Genomic DNA, 20,462 nt, shown 5'->3' on the forward strand with positions numbered 1-20,462 from the left:
AAGAAGGATGTTATCGGCTATACTACGGCCCGAGATAAAAGCGGATTGGTTCGAGCTCACAAGGGAAGGTATAGCCTTTTTGAGCCTATTCACTAGGACTTTAGAGATGAATTTGTAAAGGAGGTTATAGAGGGAGATAGGGCGGAAGTTAGAGAGAGGTGGCGCCTTGCTTCTTGAGAATGAGGCAGAGGAAGGTTTGTGTTAATGGATGAGAGCTGAGAAGGGTTAAAGAAGAAGCTTTGAATGGCATGGACGAGATCATTCTCAATGAAATCCCAAGAGGCAAGGAAGAAACCCATATTGAAGCCATTAGGCCCCGAGGCCTAATGGCTTCAGTAGGCCCTAAGGCCTTATTAGGCTTGTGGGAACGGATGGCAAGGAGGATCTCTTCTGAGGAAGGGATAGCACCGAGAGAGGAGATGATAGATGGACCAATGAATTTATTGATGAGATTGGGAGGGAGGGAAGGGGGGGGGGGAGAAGGTTTGAGAAGAAAGAGACGATTTCGGCCTTGATGCTGGGGGGTGAAAAATCAAAGTGCCATTATTAGTGATGAGGGACGGGATGGAGTTGAAGTTATTCCGCCTTGAGTGAACGATGAACATAGCTAGAATTGGAGTCTCCAAGCTCGAGCCACTTAATTCTAGCTTTCTGATGAAGAAAACTTTCTTCAGAGGGGAGGAGGGAAGAAAGCCCAGAGGAAAGGGCTTTTTCATCTTCAGCAAGGGAGGGGTGGTGGAATTATTTTGAAGTAGGGATTGGATATGCTGAAGATTGGAGCAACAGGAGGAGACTGTAGAAGAGATATTGCCAAAAGTGGAAGAGTTCCAAGAACGAAGAGCTTCCTTAGTGTTGTGAAGCTTGCGGGCAAAGGCAATAAGAGGAAGAGAGTGACATTGGACAGGTTTAGACTAAGCTTCTTGGAGGAGACCATAAAAGAGATATTGCCAAAAGTGGAAGAGTTCAAAGAGCGGAGAGCTTCCTTAGTGTTGTGAAGCTTGTGGGCAAAGGTAATAAGAGGAAGAGAATGACAATGGACAGGTTTAGACCAAGGAATGAAAGAAGAGCTCGAAGTCCACATGTCGAAGAATTTGAAAGGCTTTGGACCGAAGGAAACAGGGGGGAAAGATGGACAAAACAGGGTGAATGATCAGAAAGGATGGAGTGAGAGAAAGAAGCATAGGAAGAAGGGAAGGAGGGGAGACAAAAAGAATTTGTGAGGAAGCGATCAAGCTTAAAGGCGACTCTGGTAGGTCCCGCTTGATGATTATGCCAAGTGAAGGGAAGGCTAGACCAATGGAGGTTGGAAATACTGGAGTCATCAATGTAGGCGTTGAAGTCATCAATCGCAGCTAGATTCGGAGTGGATCCTCCAACGTGCTTATGGGAATACCGGATAATATTGAAGTCCCCCCCAATACCCCAAGGGAGATTAGGGTCGGAGGTAGAGATAGATCGGATATCCTCCCAAAGGGGATTGCGATCAGTGGCACGATTGAAACTGTAAATGATAGTGAGGAGAAATGGGGGGGGGGGAGTGATTGGCTTGGATACTGAGATGTATGAGCTGGGGGGGAGGATCTAAGGATAGTAATTTGGAATCTAGAGGAGTCCTATAGAATCTAGATATGATCATTGAGAGGTGAAGAGGGGTTAGAGAGAAAAGACCAAGAGGGGGCAATAGACTAGGCAATCCAATGGGAATTCTCCATATGGACATGGGTCTCGAAAATGGCACAAAGAGAAACTTTAGCTGTTTTGATGGTGTTTCTAACCTCAGCTTGTTTTGCAAGGGGGTTGAGGCCCCTGACAATCCAAATAAAGAAGTCAAACATTTGGAATGAAGGGGGGAGCATCATTGTAGCTGTTGGGGATGGGGCAAGGGGAGGGGAAGATGGCATATGGGGACAAGGGGTTGAATAGGGGATTCTCACACAGGGGGGAGCTAAGGGGAGATGGAGTTTCAAATAGGTCTGGATCAATAGAGTAGTTAGAAGATGGGGAAAGAGGCATTTGGTTGTTAAGGGTGTTTAAGGGTGTAGTGAGGAGGTTTGGGCTAGATGAGTGCAGGGATTTAGGGACGGTGGACATGGGCTTGGAGGTGATTTTTTGGCCCAGATGGGATAAACGTAATGGGTTAGATGGATGCTGTTGGAGGTTATTAATGGAGGTGTTAGATTAGGTAGGGGAAATGGGTTTTAAGGGGATAAGATGGTTGGTGGTTTGAAAAGGCCCAAGAGATGAAATATGAGAAGTCTTAAGTATTGGGTGAAAGCTAGGCCCATAAAAGTTGGGCCTAGAAAGGGATAGTGGTTTCGGGCCAAAAGGAGGAGAAGCTTGAGAGATGGGCTTGGGCCGTCGGGTTAAAGGCTTAGTTAGATTTTGGTTGAATGAGTGGTTTGAAGTAAGAAGAGATATTAAGGGTGTTTTGGTCAATGGGGTGTGGGTTAAAAAGGTTTTTTCGGTTAAACAACTGGTCGAGGGAAAAAGGAGAGCCTAAGGCGGTGATTTTGGGATGACAAAGACCTTCGCAGAGGCGTTGGTCAGCAGGCTTATGGTTTTGAGGTTGGTAAGGATGGAGAGATCCTTTTCAGGCAATCAAACAGAGGCTAGCGTGATTTCAGGTGCTTTGGGAGCAACGTCTGAGGTGATGGAACCAATCAGAGCTTTGGCGGTAGCAGAAGTAGCTTCCTGGTTTGTAGGGAGCAGACCTATGCTGAGGGAATCGTAGGCAGATGCAGCAATAGTAGCAGTAGTACAAACTTGCAGAACTTGGGGAGAAGAGCTGGCCATCGGCGGTGGATTTTTTGGTCGTCTTCTATTCCTCTGGTAGGTGTTTGCAAGAGAAGTTTTTGAGGCTTCGACTCTTTCGGTGGCAGCAGCAGCGGAAGTGGTAGTCCACCCTCCTCAAAAGTAATTTTTTCAAGAAAATCTATAGTGCTTTGAGGGGCTTCAGTTATTAGGACCATCTTCTTGCTTTGAGGGGCTTCAGTTATTAGGACCATCTTCTTGCTTTGAGGGGCTTCAGTTATTACCCATTGCAGATCCAATTCAATTGAGATAATCGCAATTCCAAAATTCAAGAGGCAGGCCGGGGAGGCTAATCCACATGAGAAGAGTGTTGAACTCGACCCTGCGGAGAGGAGAGGAAGGAGAAATTTAGGACTTTCCAACAGACCAGGGTGATTCCTCCAAGGATCGGGCTTGACAATCCAAAGAAGAGAAGTTAAAACAGAAAAATTCCAGACTCTAGTAGGTAAGTATCCATAAGCTTTCCATTGTTTGGCAAGGGAGTACTTGAGAATGTTGAGAGGGGGAACATGGCCTAGGAACTGGCCAATGACGGCCGATTTCTATCGGTTAATACCAGGGTCAGTGGAGTTGGAGGGGCAGTGTGCAAGAGGGACAAGGTTGTTGGAGACGAGGGACAAAAGAAAGGTATAGGTTGTTAGTGAAGGGGATTTGATTTGTGAATAGGGTGTTCCATGGTTTGGGAGGGGGAAGAGGAGGGGGGATGATGGAGGGCGGAGAAGGTGGGGAAGGGGGGGGGGGGGGACGGTGCTGGAGAAGACATGGTTTTCAGGCCCATCTCAAGTCCTCGGTTCTCTCTAGTCCATAATCTTTTGTTAGGTTAATTATTCTTGTATAATAAAGAATCAGTCAAATAATTTACAAAATCATTTATGAATATAACAGTTATTTATCTCGGATTCGAGAATCATTTGTTATAATGGTTATTTATTTCAAATTCTTTATTATTTGTTTAGCTTATAGTAAAAATATATTAGTTTTTGAATACTCGTATAAACCCTAAGTGGGGTGCATAAGAGCTCCAGAGAAGCATACCTAGGCTGTCCGAAGCCTCTAGGAGGCTTTTCTTGGGCATGTTCAGTCCTATTTAGTTGCTAGAATTTAATTCCAATGTAATTCTATAGTCTAGTTTGGTTAAAGTTTTGATTTGAGTTAGTAAGCGAGTAGGTGTTCTTAGTTCTTTTGAACTGTAGCACATGTGTCAATTAGAGTTTTAATTAAGTAGAATTGAGCATGTGCTTATTAGAGTTTTAAGTTGTTTCAACTTTTATTTCAGTATCTATCTATTAGGGACCCGTAAATCTTTTGACCTTCAGTTCGACGGTTGTGATTATTGTGGTGGGATCCTAATCTGTAAAGGAGTCCCACTTAGTTTTGAGTTCTTTTTAGTGGGCTATAGATTAAGGCCTATTCTTTCTTTGTAAGTTAAGCTTGATTATGTGAATAAGAAAATTGAGTTTGGAGGACCAAGGTTCCTGTTTGAGGGGGTCACGGGGATTTTGAGAAAGCATTCTTCTCCAATAATCAGTAACCTATCTAGCACTCTTCTTTAACAAAATTCCAGCAGCCACTGACAACAACTGCATCCTTTATCAATTAAGTACAACAGCCCTACCCTCTTTCCTCACCTCCCAACCCCATCGCAAACCTTAGGCAGCCCCTTCCCCTCGTCCTATGACAACCCTGGCCCCTCTCCTGCCCCTCCCCTGTTCTGTGCACCACTTTAGTCTCCTGAAGCAGCGTCCCCAACCCTTCCAGCACCCCTTAGCTCCTGCCCCTGCCCAACCCATCCCCCGCCCTCCCTTGCCCTTATGATAGCCCCACTCCTTCCCCTCTCTTGGACTCTGCCTAGTGGCAGATATGAAACAGAAAAGAAAAAGAAGAAAAGAAAAGAAGAGAAAAAGGAAGGAAAGAAGAAAAGTAAAGAAGAAAAGAAAAGAAAAGAAGAGAAAAAGGAAGGAAAGAAGAAAAGTAAAGAAGAAAGACAAGAAAAGAATAAAAAAGAAAGAAAGAAAAGAGAAGAGAAGGAAAGGATTCAACAAAGGTTTGTCAGAGATCTATCCTACATTGATCATTCCCTGCTTTCGTTCCATTTTCCAAATATCCCATATTATATCTTCATCTTGGTAGACCTCCCACAAAGATTGATAAAACCCTACGTTTTCCTTTCCTCCCAATTACTCTCACCCATATAGATTTTGTTAAAACGCTGACAACCCATAGGTTCCCGTAAAATTATTGGATTATTTGCTTGGAAGATTCTGGGCGAATCCTTAATTCTAGGGAAATTATTCTAGAAACCCTAACCCTAGAATCGGGTTCACATCACAACCGCCTTGGTTGCCTTGAAAACTGTGGTTATGAAAGAAGAAATAATACAAAAGACCAGAAGAAGGAAGGTTGAAGATTCGTATTAGTCTTCGTAAAAGGAGAAACTTCTTATCCTTCCCTTCCAGAATTTCCAACAAGCCCAAATAATTGTTGGATTTGTGTCACAGCAGTCTTAGTGGAGGATGATACGTTAAGCATTGTAGACAGTCTCTAATCCCATGTATCCAGATGACTGAAGTCCTAGAGGTGGAATCCTCATCTAATAAACAACATTCGCACATCCATTGTAATGCAAATCTTATTAAAATGTATTAAAATGTTCAAGGACATAAAAAATAATAGGGATTAAATACTGTTGCCCCCCTCTAGTTTGATTTTATTACTAATAAAACCCTGTTCTTTATGAAATTACTGTTGCCCCCTTCCTTATAACGGTGTTAAGTAGCCGTTAAGTTTGAATATGTAATGTCTAATCTGCCCTTCATTAAAATTAAGAATCAAAAGACGATGCTACCCATATATAAAAACAAGATTAAATGTCAAATTTACCGTAAACTTCATTTATTTTGAATTAATGAAATGGACAAAATCCAAATCCGATTTGGTTTCCCACATTCATTAAACTTCATTTATTTTGAATTAAGGAAATGGGCAAAATCCAAATCTGATTTGGTTTCCCGCCTTCAATAAGCTTTAGTTATTTTGAATTAAAGAAATGGGCAAAATCCAAATCCGATTTGGTTTCCCTCCTTCACTAAACTTCATTTATTTTGAAAATATTTTAGGTGATATTCAGTTTCCAATTTGAGTTGAATTCGATTTTCCTTCCTCTTCGGTTTCTATTTTAGTTTTATTCAATCATTATTTCTTTATTTGGTGGTTTTTTCTTAGAATAAAACGGATTATAGTAATTTTTTTCTCCATAGTTAATTAAGGGTACTACTGTAACTTGACAAAAGAGTAAAATAAGTAAAGAGATAAGTATAAGGGTATTTTGGGGTTTTCGAGAAAATATAAAGGTGCCACATCATCAGTAACTAACGGAATTTAACGGTAGGGGGGCAATAGTAATTGTAGACAAAGTTAAAGGTTGGATTAGTAATTTTGAAAAGTATAGGGGATACAGTAGTAAAAAAATCAAAGTACAGGGGGCCAATAGTAATTATCCCAAAATAATAATATTATCATCGCGACATGAATGCAGGATGTTACAACACCTACAGAAAGGTTAAGAGGATGTGGTGGTAGAAGAGTCTCAAGAGGTGGAGCCAGGGAAAAAACCTTGAAATGCTGTTCAAGTTAAAACTTTGGTGTGTTAACTTATAGTATAGAGGAGTTTACTGTACCTTCAGGACTGTAACCTAGTGCAGTTCATTCTTTTGTAGAGTGCTCAAAGGGTTGTGGATTGGAATTGGTTGCCTTGGTGATGGTGTGGACTTGATATCCATGGTCGCAATGCTCTACCAATACTGTAAAGAAACCCTGGAGGAGTGGATGCCTCAACTCCTTCCTTAGTTGCTACGACCTTGTCGCCATGGGCTACGTCCTTCTATGTCTTGGCTTTCCTCTCATGACCCTCTTAAGTGTGTCGTCTCTGTTGTGGTAGCTTCAAGAGTTACCTCTTCTTTTGGTAGAAGAAGATCATGTGTTGGATCGAAGGCATGACAAATATCACATGGAGTAGGAGCTAGATCAAATAACTTTGGTGTCACCTCAAAATTGTGGGGCAGAAAATCTTTTGGTGCCTGTTCAAGGCTTGATCACCATTATCGAGGGCTGCTTCTAGAGGTGGACAGAGGACTACTTCTTCTAGAGGTGGGTTTGTGGGATTGGGAGACCAGATCTCCCCTTCTTGGAGGACACTCATTGGCTAGGCTGTCTTGGTTGTAGTGATTAGGGCTGCTGTAGTTGGTGTAGGATGTTTCCTTGTGGTCTGTCCTAGGAGGGTAGGGAGGAATTGTAGAGAGAGTGGTGGATGGTGGATCCCTCCTATGGATAGTGCGTTGACTGATGTGGCTGATATGGTCATCCCCATTGTGTGCTCTTCAGTACCAATCCTCTTGTATCTCTTTTATAAAATTCAGTGAACTTCCAAGAGTAAAGGAGTGGTTGGTGTTGCCTGACTTGATGTTCTTGTGGGAAGAATAATTCGCTCAACACCTCTGGCATCTCTTCCCAAGTGTCTGGTTCAGTGCCTTCATACACGGTTGCCACCTTTTGTGGTTCCATTGTTCAATGGCATATCCACCGAGTGCCTATGTGCAAAACCCATCTTGCCATGCTCTGGATAGTAATATCGCTCAAACAACTTGTCTAGATGATACGAACATTCATAAAATATTAGAAGGTCCTTGATGCCATCATAAGTTCTCAATTCATACATCTTTTGATGCCTCTGTGGTTGCCGTATCCCTCCGTAGATACAATGATGAGACTGATAGTGGTCTCTAGTTGGTTCTTCCATGCTTATTGCTTCATCTATAATGATTATGGACTCCTAAAGAGGTGGGAACCAGCAGTTATGATACCACTGATGTAACCCCGAATTTAGGGTAGGGGTGTTTTGGTAATTTTCCTGGATTCTTAGGGTTGCCCAGGATTTCCATCAAAAGGGGAAGGATGTTTCAGCAGTTGTAGGGTCTCCTAGGGCTTTAGGTAACCTTGCGTTAACAGAGAATTAGGTCTGAAAGTTGTAATTTGAATTTGCATATTTGAAGTTCAAATTACCCTGGGAATTCGGATTATGGTGGGGTCATAAGAGATGGCAATTGTGCTGTCATTTCTTGCTTGTTGGCTTCCTTTATTAGGTTGGGCCAAGCACTTGGTAATTCTTAGTAAACTAACAAGGTAAGGGCATTTGCTTAGCTTATTAGTAAATGGGAGATTTTCAGCCTTCTCAATAAGGCCTTTTGATCCTCGAAAGGGGAATAAGCGCGTTTTGAAACTCAAATTAGGGTTAAGGTAGGTTTGGGTCTGTATTGCTGGTTCTGCAAGTTCAGAATTGAGTTCAAGGTTTTTAGAGAGTTTATGGAGGTCTGGTTCAACTAAATTAGGATTTCAGTTCTGGAGTTTTTAAAAATTCTGCAGAATTCTTCCAAGGAATAAGAAGTGCAGAAATCTTATGGGTTAGGGAAATAGGGCTGTTTGGGGAAAGTAGCTGCAGGGAAGGTTCTCAAGCTTGGTGTGATCCTAGGGGTGGTGGAAAAGGTTCAAAAGGGGCTGGGGAGGGGCCTAACAGAGGGGAGGGGATGCTACTATCACCAAAAGAGGGGAAAAGGAAGGGGAAGGCTACGGTGGTTATGGGGGAGGGGTAGGGATTGGCTAATTCATAGGGGATGGGCCTGTACTTACTTGGAAGACTTGAATTAATGTTACTGCTGCTGTTTGAAGGAGGAGAAGAAGAGCTAAGTCATAGAAACACTGTCACACCCAGCTGCAGGTCACCCACTTGGGATCCCACGACTTTCTCTCAAAGCCAATTCTTTCAACTCAATTTTTATTCATCAAACAGGTTGCTAAACTACATCGACTCTAGGCTATTTATAGCCTTCAAAACTGAAACTTTGGATTCCTTAACTGATAGGGATCCAGCTACTTTAAGACTTGGACTCTTAAATAATAAAAGACTTGCTAATTAAGGTAAACAAGGACTTAACCAACCAGCATTGACTAAGTCAATCACAATTAAGTAACTTCAACTCAAACTAAAACTCTTAGTTAACTCTCAAACTGGGACTCCAAATAATGGAAGAAAAATAGAAAAGGACTCTAAAAAATAATTGGTTTAATCCAGCTGATTTGGACTTGATCCAGGGGGTAGAATATGACCAAATTGCCCCAGTGCTGGTTCGGCCCCCTGGGTTTGTTCCAGAATTCAAGCTCGGGTGCTTGTTCGGCCCTTCTTGGGCTCTCCTTGGCTGGTTACATCACATAGAGTTGGAGGCCGACTTATAGCCGCCGGTATTTGATGTGGGCGTGGCGTTGCTGGAGCTGGGGCTTGATTTCTTTTGATCTCACCATCTTTCGAGGCTATGTGAAAGCCATAGGAAAAATTAGAAAGGAAACATATGAATCCCATGTGACGATGATGAGCCTTTTCCTTGGGTAGTCCTTGAAAGGTTTTGAGCAAATGAATGCGTGCTTGGAGCTGGCATCAGTAAAGAGGGCATTCTAAATCTGATCGAGAGATATAGATTTAGTAGTCCATCTTCTGATGTTATGCTCCATCTAAACATGACAGTAGCCCTGAACACTGGTCTACAAATGATTTCGTAATAGAGGACTAGAGGAGGAGAGTAGCCTATCCATTCACAGTCATAGGGGAGGGGCTGTCTACTATGGGGCTAAATGGAGGGTAAGGCTAGGTGCCAAATGAAGCAAGTAAATGGACATGAGAAAAATATAGATGGTGGATGTCTCCAGTACCATGCGAGTAGATGGTGCAAGAAGGGAAACTTGAATGTGACGGTGAAGGATAAAGGATTGGTTGAGTTAGCACTTGGCAGAGATTTAGTGTTTGCCAAACATGGGAGGATGGGAGGGGGTATTATGGTCTTGGAACTAAATATGGTTGCCCAAGGAGGTAGAGAGGAAAATGTCTAATACAATGCTAGGATGAGGAGGTGGAAAAGGGACCAAGGTGAGACCGTGAGAGGGAAGCTAAACTACCTTATCCAAACTTAGGGGAGAGGGGAAGGTTGGGGGGGGGGGTTGTATAGGGTGGGTTGGAGTAGGGTGTGGCAATGGGTTATTATTTTGTTTTTTGTTTAGGTTACAGTTTGGTTACATAATACATACATGCATCTTTATTTGGTTGATTTGTCCCTCATCCGATTGTGTCTTTTCATTCCCCTTGTATTATTAAATACTTTTCTCAGGGTTACAAATACTGAATATATATATATATATATATATATATATATATATATATATATATATATATATATATATTTTTTTTTTCTTCTTTTTCTTGTGTGTGTTGTCCTTTCCTTGATTTTGATCTGGTTTATCTCTTATAACAGTAATCTTGCGCATGATAAGCTATGGATGTGACTATTATTGGGCACAGCAAGATGCACCTTTTGATCAAAAGGTATACCTTCCATTCCTTTTTTTTAACTAAACGAAGTAATGAGCTACTTTCTGTCTGCCCTTTTGTGAAGACTAACTTTTTGTTCTTTTCCTACTGTCTGTTCAGATAAATAGTATACCTCCTAACATACCTGTTTATTCCTACTTTCCTTTTGGAAGAGTTCTTCTTGCTCCCCCTCCACAACGACTGAGTTTTAGGTTTTCTACTTTTTTCTAGAGAGAAATTATTGTGGAATTTTGGAATGCTGTGTGCATGTGAGTATAAAGTATACTTCCAGTTGCCAGCTAGACTGCTTATTCGAAGACCTATTAGTGGGAGCTTCAAACCCATGAATGCATGCTTTCACAGTACACAGACCTATAACCGGCAATAGGAGGAAGAAAAAGAAGAAGAAGAAGAAGAAGAAGAAGAAGAAGAACCGAGACCGCTAGAGTTCACAAAATCGTGCCCATCCTAGACTAATAGGGAAACGAGCACCAAAACTGTTGGGCATGTGTACAAAGGAGGAGAGTGATTTCCATGTCTGGCACTAATACCCCTTTATATTCCCACAGTAGAAGTGGCCTAGTGTACTTTCTTAACACTCCCCTCAAGCTTGTACAGGCTGGGCCCTCATTGGCTGGGTTTGCCTTGTAATCAGCCAATTCCATTGACCTAAAACATAGGTACTTGAGGAAGCAAATTTCCGTACTTCTGTTTCTACTTCATATATTTTTCAGTATTGTTTTGATAAGGAGTCTCTAGGTTCAATTTGTTTTTAATTTATAGTACAAGTTAAGTCATCATATGAATTATTAAGTGAAATCGCATGGCTTTTCATAAGTAATTTAGGTCCACATTTTCCTATGCATGGCTTTGGGAGAATGTTGGTATGTTTCTAGTTGGAATCAGTTTTGAGCCCTCTTAGGCATTGTTAGTTGAGGCCTGTTAGGAGTTGTTAGGTTGTTGAGTAATGTTATAAGCCTTTTTCAATTCCAGAAAGGAATTGAATTTTTGTAACTTATAATTTTCTATTTAAGTAAACCCCTCATGGAAGAATACAGAATAGAAGAGGTTTAATTAAAACTTTGAATGAACTTTGAGCTTACTGCTGCCTTGGTTCCTCACTGGAAGAGTTCTACAGGTTGGAGTTGCACTCCATTAATTTTGGTCTGGGATCTCTTACACTGCTGGCCTGTGCTATAGAGTTAACCATGCAGGCAAGCTTGGAGAATTTGCCTAGGTAGGGAACTAACCAAGGTGCGAAATTTTGGTGAAACTGCTGAAACCCTGAAATTTGGCCGAAATTTCAGCGAAATCTGGGAAGGTTTTGGTGGGAGTTTTGCCCCCAAGTTTCGGGGGGTATTTGAGGTCAGTTTGGGCTGGTATTTGGTGTCTAGCTTAATTTGAGGCTAATAAACACGCTGAGAGTGCTATTTTGGCCTGAGACATCACCTAGAGTGGTGCTTTTGATTGGCACATGGCTGGTTGTATGCAGACGAAACTGGAAGTTTGGAACATGATTTTATACCAATGTAAATATGCAAATGATGTAAGATAACTTAGAGATCTTCATTTATTTGCGAGAAAAAGACTAACTAAAATTCATTATACAACTAACGAACCAATTATATATGATGTAACAAAAGTACAACTATATATATATATATATATATATATATATATATATATATATATATATATATATATAATTTTTTTGTTAAATAAAGGTGTAGAATATGAAAGAAGAATAGCCTGAGCTGTGCTGCTACCTGATGTGCTATGGTGGCTCCACCTCCATCATCTCAATTGCAAGTACTATGCCTTGGTGGATCCATCCCCTTTTTTGGGACCAAGTGTGTCGCTATGATCATCTCATCATGCAAGTTTACATAGTCATCCAATGACATGTTATGCTGATGGTTGTAGAGGTAGTCACAAACAACACCTCTATAGGTCGCATCATCACCAAGTTCAAGAATAGTTTAGTCTGGAGGGTAATGAGAATAGGGATAGGGATGAGGCTCTGCTACGCGGTGCCGGTTTACATATTGGTGGCATACCATATCCAAAGTCTTGAAATATATGCAAGTTTGAGCTATTTTACTGTTCACATTATTGTTCATAGCGACGCCAAAGAGAAGCAGACGATATCGTAATTCGTAACCCCCTTCCCGGGGAAAAAGCAGGCATCACAACGAAGCTCCGTATCTCCTTCTCTGCTACAAATACAAAACAAGAGTAACCCTAGACTGCTTGGTCATGAATTCTCCAGAGTTCGTTGCCTGGTGACTCTTCTTTGTGGACTTAGTATTTGATGGCTTCAAAACGAATCCAGAAGGAGTTGAAGGACCTGTAGAAGGACCCTCCTACGTCATGTAGTGTTGGGCCTGTGGCGAGGACATGTTTCACTGGCAAGCAACAATTATGGGCCCAGAAGACAACCCATTTGCTGGGGGCGTGTTTCTTGTAACCATTCACTTCCCCCCAGATTACCCTTTCAAGCCCCCAAAGGTTGCCTTTTGTACCAAAGTATTCCATCCAACATCAACAGCAATGGGAGTATCTGCCTCGACATTCTCAAAGAGCAGCGGAGCCCAACACTTACAATATCCAAGGTGCTCCTGTCAATCTGCTCCCTTCTTACCGACCCAAATCCTGATGATCCCTTGGTGCCAGAGATTGCTCACATGTACAAGACTGACAAAGCCAAGTATGAGTCAACTGCTCGGGCTTGGATCCAGAAATATGCGATGGGGTAGAACCCTTGATATGTCTTTAGGTTTTTTTTTCCCCTGGATTAATTCCGATCAGTAAATAAGGGGAAAATTTATAGGATGTCCAAAGACTGAACTTAGTTCAGCATTTTGTGCCTTCTATAATTAAGGTGGTCCTTGTTGGAATGTGAAAAAAAAAAGAAAAAAAGAAAAAAAAAAGAAAGAGAGAACTTCAGAAGAGAATATTGAGAACAACACTGTTTTGATTAAAAAGATCTGATACCATGTTAGAAAACAAGCTTTTAATAATCAAAACAGCAGTTGAACTTGAACAAAGAAAAGAGAGAAGAAGAAGAAGAAGAAGAAGAGAAGGGAGATGAAGAACCAGTAGAAGAGGCCTGTGATTCTAGCTATTTTAGCTAGAATGCCCTTTTATTTATAGCTTCTAATGAATCTAATACCACTTGAGAGACAAGTAATTGTCCTCTAGAAAAAAGAAACAAAAAAAAATACAGCTTTAGTAACTTCCTAGCTCCTAAAATAGAAAGTTCTGAAAGCCACTTGATATTCGGATCATTCCTTCTGAGGGTGGTCCCGACTTTCCGTAAGTTAAGCTCTTGTAAGCCAGCCTTCCGAGGCTTGATCATGCTTTCTGAAGCTGATCACAGATCATTCCTTCTGAGGGTGGTCCTGACTTTCCGTAAGTCAGGCTCTTGTAAGCCAACCTTCCGAGGCCTGATCATGCTTGCCGAAGCTGATCAAGAAGAGTTACTACACAGATTGAAGATTCTAAAATTGCGGAGATTCTACTCACTCAACTACTAAACGACAAAGGGTCTGGTCAATAGACAAAAGAGGTTATCTTATAAAAAGAAGAGAGATTCACTGATCAAGAAAAGAAAGTCAAAAGGACCAGTGAGATCAGTACATCAAAAAAGACATTTTAAAAGATATAAAAAAAGAGAGGAGTTTTTTCTCAAACATCAAACATCTGGACCCGCAGGAGTATTATCAGCGGGAGAACTCTTGTTAACCTGCTTATCATCACTTTGCATATCATCTTGCTTGGATGTTGATTCATCATCGAAATCATCATCTCTACTAGAGCTTGAGGTTTCTTCCTCTCCAAAATCTTTGTCTTCATCTTCACTTTCTTCACTTTCTTCAGAAGAATTTTCAGAGTCGAATATCTCAAATTCCTGAGATCAAAGAACTTTCGGGAGGGAAGAAACTCATGGGGAAGCAGCTTAAAGTCAACACCAGGACAAATTTTAAGTATCTCAGAAAAAATCTGGTCAGAGCAGACCTTCACCACACTCTTGCAAAATCCCAAGAAGGCTGGGTTATCTCCCGCCTGTTCAATCGCAGAGGTAATAGAACTTAAAACAAGTTGATGTTCGTCTTGCATCTTTTTCTTCTCAAGTTCTAACTGTTTTCTCTCTGCCTGAAAACTTTGAACCATGGAAGTCTTCTCTTTGATAACTTCCTTCCAAATAGCAGCCAAACTGTCCTTTTCGTTAGAAACTTCACCTAGAGAAGTTCTAAGATTATCCTTTTCCAAAGAAATCTCATTCAAAGTCAATCTCAGATTATCTTTCTGGGCCTCCAGATCAGTTTTCTCTTTGGAAAGGGAATCAAAGGCTTGTTGCAGACGCCTGTTTCCCTTTTCCAAATTCAATTTTAATCTCTCAGCTTCTTCGAACTTGACCTTTAGGTCATTTCTTTCTTTCTCAAAACTTTTGGACCAAACAATAGCCCTTTCCAACTTACCTTGAGCTTCATTTCTCTCATAAGTAGCAAGCCTGGCCCTCTCTAGGGCATCATTTTTCAGCATCTCAATTTGCAGGAGATCTTCCTTATATTTCATTACGGAAGCCTTTAAATTTGAAACTTCTTCTTGCAAATCAGTGCATAGATCAGAACAGATTCGAAAATCATCCTGTAAACTATTTATCTCAGTACACAAATCCATTTCCTTTAATTGGGCAGCCTCTAATTTTCTTTCTGAGAGTTTCAAGCTTTTCTTGAGTTCTTGTACCTCCTCAATCAACTCAAAATTCCATTTGATCAAGTTTTCGTTTTCCAAATTAAGAGTTTTCTCTCTTTCCAAAACTTCGGAGAAAGCATTAAAAGCAGCACCAAAACATCTGTAGACAAAATGAGAAAGACTTAGTGAAATAAAACCTAAGGAAAATAATTTATCTTAACAAAAAGGATATAGGTTTATTTTTTACCCCTAGGCATGTGTGTAAAGCCCAACATCAGACATGCCAGCCGTCTCTTTCTTATCATGAGGGATTCTACCTTTGGTTCCTTATTCTCGGGCAACTTCCCAATTCCAATTGGCAGTATGATTCTCTTTTAAACCCCAAACGAGGTGAAAATGGTCCCCAGAATCAGCAACGCTTTGGGCATCTTCCAACTGTCCAGGGCCAATTGGATGAGGATTGGCAGCTTCAATTACTTCGTGAGGGTTAACATCTATAGCGGCATCATTAGAAGCGACTTGTATGTCAATAACTTCAGCCGCAACATTTTCTTGACCCTCAGGTCCCATAGGAGGATCAACTGGCATGTCAAAAATAGGAGCAGCATCTAAAAATTCATCATTTGGTGGAGCAATTTGAACATTTTCTTCAGCAACATCAGGAACAACATTGATGTTTGGAATAACATTATCAAAACAGGAGCAGGAAAAACAAGATCTGGTATGGGGGGAGCAAGAGCAGGAGAATTATCAGCAATAGCAGTATCATTTTCAGGAATATCCTTAGGGATATTCTCTTTATGCATAACTTCAAGAGGAGCAGGGTTATCCTCATCAAATAGCTGGTTAGCTATTTGTTCAATGATGTTACCTGCAGCATGAGTAATAATCTCTTCAGCCATTTTCTTTAGCTAATCAAGAAAGTAATCATGAGTTTCCTTACCTTGACTTTCGTTTTCAATTATCTTCTCTGGGGGTGCAGTATCATCATGAGGAAGATGAGGTGACATGGGAGGAGCGCAAACTTCATTTTTGGGAGAAAAAGTAGGTTCAACAATCTCCTCGGCCATTTTTTCAGTGTCTGCGGGAGTTTCTTCCTGGAGATATTCTTCTCAACTGGGACTTCAGCAGAAGGAGAAACAAAAGATTTCTTATTCTTATTCTTCTTAGTGGCAGTGAGTTCATGACCTATAGAAGGACCCACGGAGCGAAGTCTACTTCTCAGGGTCCTTGTTCTTCCAGCAGGATTTTCATTAGCCACCACTTTAGGGCCTGTTTGGTTACATGAATCTAGAGATTTCAAATCTCTGGATTCATGAATTTGAGAATTTTACCCGTTTGGTTGTAAAAATCTCTAGATTCATGAAATCTAGAGATTCACATTTTTACACTAAAAACGTGAATCTGTAGATTTATGGGTAAGGGGTGAAATCCAGAGATTTCAAAAAAGCTATACATTTGTACATTCACAAAAATCACGTTGATCAAATAATTTTTTAGGATGAATCCACAAATTTCATTCCACAACCAAACATCTAATTTTATAAATTATAACTCCATAGACTTGAAATCTATAGATTTGAAATCTCTAGATATTTGAAATCTCCAGACTCATGTAACCAAACAGGCCCTTAACAAGTCAAATATTAGAACTTTCAGCATCAGCATTTTCTTGTACCTGGTCAGCTTCAACATCTTTTTGTACTTGGTCCACCTTTTGCTGATCAGGTGGAGTTTTCTTCTCAACAGCTTTTTCACAGATTTCTTCTTAAAGGATCTCTTAAGACTTCGATCACTTGGAGGACGAATGGTAGAATGTTTTCTCTTTATACCTGATTTCTCAGGTTTGGGATCAGATTTACCTGACTTCTTAGGTTTGGAATCAGATTTTTTCTCTTCTGAGGCAGCCTTTCGGAGTTCAGAAATGTTAGGGATTTGATAAATATCAGTTCCTGGAAAAGAAGCAGAGATCAAAATGTATAATTGTAAAATAATAATAATAATAATAATAATAATAATAATAATAATAATAATAATAATAATAATAATAATAATAATATATTTTTTATATACCTGGTAAGAGGTTGTGACTAGCCAGACCAGCATCAGTTATGAGGTCGGCTGCATCAATTGATTTTTCGGAGGAGATCAGGCTCCATGTCTCATGATCATATTCATTCAGTGTAGGACGCTGGTTCAGGGGAAGAAGGGATTTCTTTGTGTGAAAACACCATCGAGAACGATAGTTGGGAGTAGGGATGGCACAGAAGAAGTATTTCTCTCTCCATTTCTTGTTATCATGGGGTATGGAAGAAATGGTGAAGATTTTGGTTTTCTCACCCAATTCGTTGGCAATGCATGTTCTTCTGGAAAAATGGATGTAACCACGCTCACAAGAAACTTGGGGGTATGGTAATTTCTGAAAAGTTCAATGGAAGGGGTGCGCCCCATTTTACGAATGAAAGCAAAGAAATAGTAAATTAACCTCCAACTGTTGGGAGTAAGTTGACAAGGGTAGATACAGTAGTAGTCAAGCAAAGATTGAACTATGGGAATCAGAGGAACTCTGAATCCAGAATCAAGATGATGGAGATAAATGGCAATAACACCAGAGCCGACATCGTATGGACGTTCAAAAGGTTCAGGAACCCAGATCTTGGCGTTGGAAGGAAATTGATAATCTTGATGGTAAGAGGGCAAATGAGACTTCTTGACCTTGGTTGAGTACCATTCTGGTCCAGCATACTTGGAATCCAACTTCTCTTTGGTGGTGTCCAGAGGCACGTAAGGAATAATCTCTTCATCCTGGGCATAGGGAGTAGGAATTCAGTCTAACGGAGTCTGTTCAGAAGAAAAAACACTTAGGGTTTTTTCCAAGTTAACGTTTGAGGAAGTGTTAACTCGTTTAGAGGTACTGGGGGCTGAAGGGTTAATAGAAGGATCCATGGAGAAGAGAAATGACAATGAAGGTTTAGTAAATGAAGATAAAACACAGGAGGAATAATGGAGGAGTTGCAGATGATTGCAGTTTGTGTTCGAGGAAGAAAAGTAGGTTATGGCCGAAGGCGGATGACAAAGGGTGAATAAATACGGAGATGAAATGACGTGATGAAAGTTTCTTGAAAATTGGAGGGAAATATATGATGATTCAGATCAACGGCTATAACTGTTCGTAATCGACGCTTGGGGTTAATCGGTGGATTTGGAAACATTGCGACCATACATGTGGATGGTATGAATGAGATTAAGAAAAGCATTATAATCATTTGATGGAAAATAAGTAAATATTTATGATCAAACGACGGGAAAGAGGATAACGTCAAAGAAGCTGAAAAGTTGCATTTATGAGGAGATAGAAAGGTCTGACAAATAAAGATTTTTGGCTGATCCTCGAGGTGATTTGGGGGCTGAGCACAGTGATTTGATGATTACAAAGGATGGTTCTACTTCCAAGGAGATTATAGGTTTGTTCTTTTAAAATAAAAACGGATCAAGATCAGCGTTCAAATTAATAATGACCTGGGAACCCAAAATTGCAACTTTGGAAATTATGACTTCTGGAAGGAATACGAAACGTTGATAAATCAAGATTTTGCCACGTGGAAAGGAAAGTGGAGATTTGATGAGAAAGATTAAGCGTATAGAGGAAAGCAGTTGAGATTTAAAAAGTCAAATGCGAAGGGAACAGTTCTGATTGAATCCAGTATCTATTGATTGATCTCTCCAGCTAAGTTGAACTGGACGATACTGATGAGCTCCAAGGTTGACAGATGAGGTCAGAATTCTGATGAGCTCTACAAAGCTATAGATTGATCTCATAATTTCTGATGAACTCTCTCAACTGAAGGATGAACTCAGCGTCCAAGTAATCCCTCATAATTGGAGATGAGTTCAAATACTGAAGAATTCTCACAACCAATACAAGATGCAGAATATTCTAGTAATTTGGGAGAGAGATTCAAACCTCCTGACTAGAGTCTCATACAAGTTCAACCTGATCAGCAGGCTTGGGGGCTCATGTTGTGAATAAAATATCCTAACTCCGGTTCAAGCCGGTTTGCTCCGGTTTTAAGTCGATTCGATTGATTTAAGCTGATAAAACAAAGCCATCAATGGGTCCGCCCAGAAGTCAAATAAAGGTTTGATCATGACCATCCAATTCATCATTATGATCTGACGATCACAGTTAAAAGGAGATCAGGCTAGAAAATCTATAAAAGGAGACGACATGCACATTCAAAAGGTAAGACACTCAGATCTACTGAAACTCTCGTTCTTTCCTGATTTCCTCCATTAAAGCTTCTCAGGAGCTCTCAAAGAGCATTGAAACCCTAATCTTTACCGATTACTGACTAGATTGTCGGAGATGCGACGCCGATCAAGACGACCGGCTCCGTTTCTAACGAGTTCCCTATTTTACAGGAAACGAGAGTCCAGCTTAGTTCAAATCGACTCAGATCAATCTTGATCTGACTGGTTTGGTGTTAGATTCACGGTCTAAGGATCACGGCAAAATTTGCACCAACACTATGCTTTCTAAAAACTCCCAAAACTTATGTAGCAAGACTCTTACATTAGAAATAGAAAGTAGAATAACATTATTAGCATAATACTGTTCACGTGAACAGTAACGTGAATAGTAAAATAGCCCAAACTTGCGTATATTTCAACATGAAGAATTCCTCTCCAACTTCGGTTATCCTCGAGGCCAAGCTTGGCTGATAATCACTGAAACCGCCAACGGAAGGGATACTTGTACCATCGTGTCCATGATTGGGAGGGACACCATAAGGACCTTAACTGTAAGCCCCATAAGTAGATGTGGAGCCTCTAGACTCATCTAAGCTCGTGAATCCATCATTGTGCCCATAGTACGAACTTTTATAAGACATACCCGAACCATCATGTCCATGAGCGGGAGGGACACCATAAGGACCATAAGCCCTATAGGTAGATGTGGAGCCTACAGAGTCATCCAAGCTCATGATCTCCACCTGTGACCAGCCTTGCAACCCAATGTACTCTCGGCCACCTCCGCCTCCTTAATTGCCATCCCCACCACCACCTCATCGTCAGGCACTTTTTGCCCAGCACCACCATTTTTGCCCATTTCTGGTTCCAGCAGCAATTACTACTACTCGCTGCCATCTTCTTTGCAGCCCATGCCTGGCTACTACTATCCACCACTGCCATCAGTGGGAGTCATAGGCGGCTCCATGGACGAGCAAGTCATCCGGTATCAGGTCAGGCCTCATTAATAATCCCATTTTGAGTGGGGTTTGATAAACCAAATACAGGGTCCAGCCAACAAAAGGAGGCACAGACATGCAAAAGAAGGGAGATTGCCTTAATGAATTACAGTACACTAAAAGGGTAGATTGTCATACCTTCCTAGTGAAATTATTAGATACTAATATTGTGGACCATACCCAATACTATATTAATGTATGAGTAACATCTATTGATTAGATTGATCACATCATGGTGTTTGATCCTAGAAATCAAAACCTCTAATTTTGTTTATTAAGCTCCTTTTATATATTGA

At 40.8% G+C, this 20,462-nt stretch overlaps 1 protein-coding gene and 1 pseudogene across 8 annotated transcripts in view; both read left to right on the forward strand.

Annotated features, from left to right (window-relative positions):
• The window catches only part of LOC149029148 (MBOAT (membrane bound O-acyl transferase) family protein), a 71,529-nt gene that overhangs the window by 27,199 nt on the left and 23,868 nt on the right, over positions 1-20,462 (forward strand). For all 8 annotated transcript variants that reach the window (XM_089140642.1, XM_089140613.1, XM_089140627.1 and 5 more), the window contains one exon: positions 10,164-10,234. In XM_089140642.1, coding sequence (XP_088996768.1) covers positions 10,164-10,234 — 71 coding nt within the window. The remainder of the gene's footprint in view (positions 1-10,163; positions 10,235-20,462) is intronic.
• LOC149029149 (ubiquitin-conjugating enzyme E2 28 pseudogene) lies at positions 11,993-16,179 on the forward strand (annotated as a pseudogene).

The sequence above is a fragment of the Hakea prostrata genome, chromosome 1, assembly GCF_041222555.1.
Source record: "Hakea prostrata isolate BN-2017 chromosome 1, UWA_Hpros_2, whole genome shotgun sequence".
NCBI lineage: Eukaryota > Viridiplantae > Streptophyta > Magnoliopsida > Proteales > Proteaceae > Hakea > Hakea prostrata.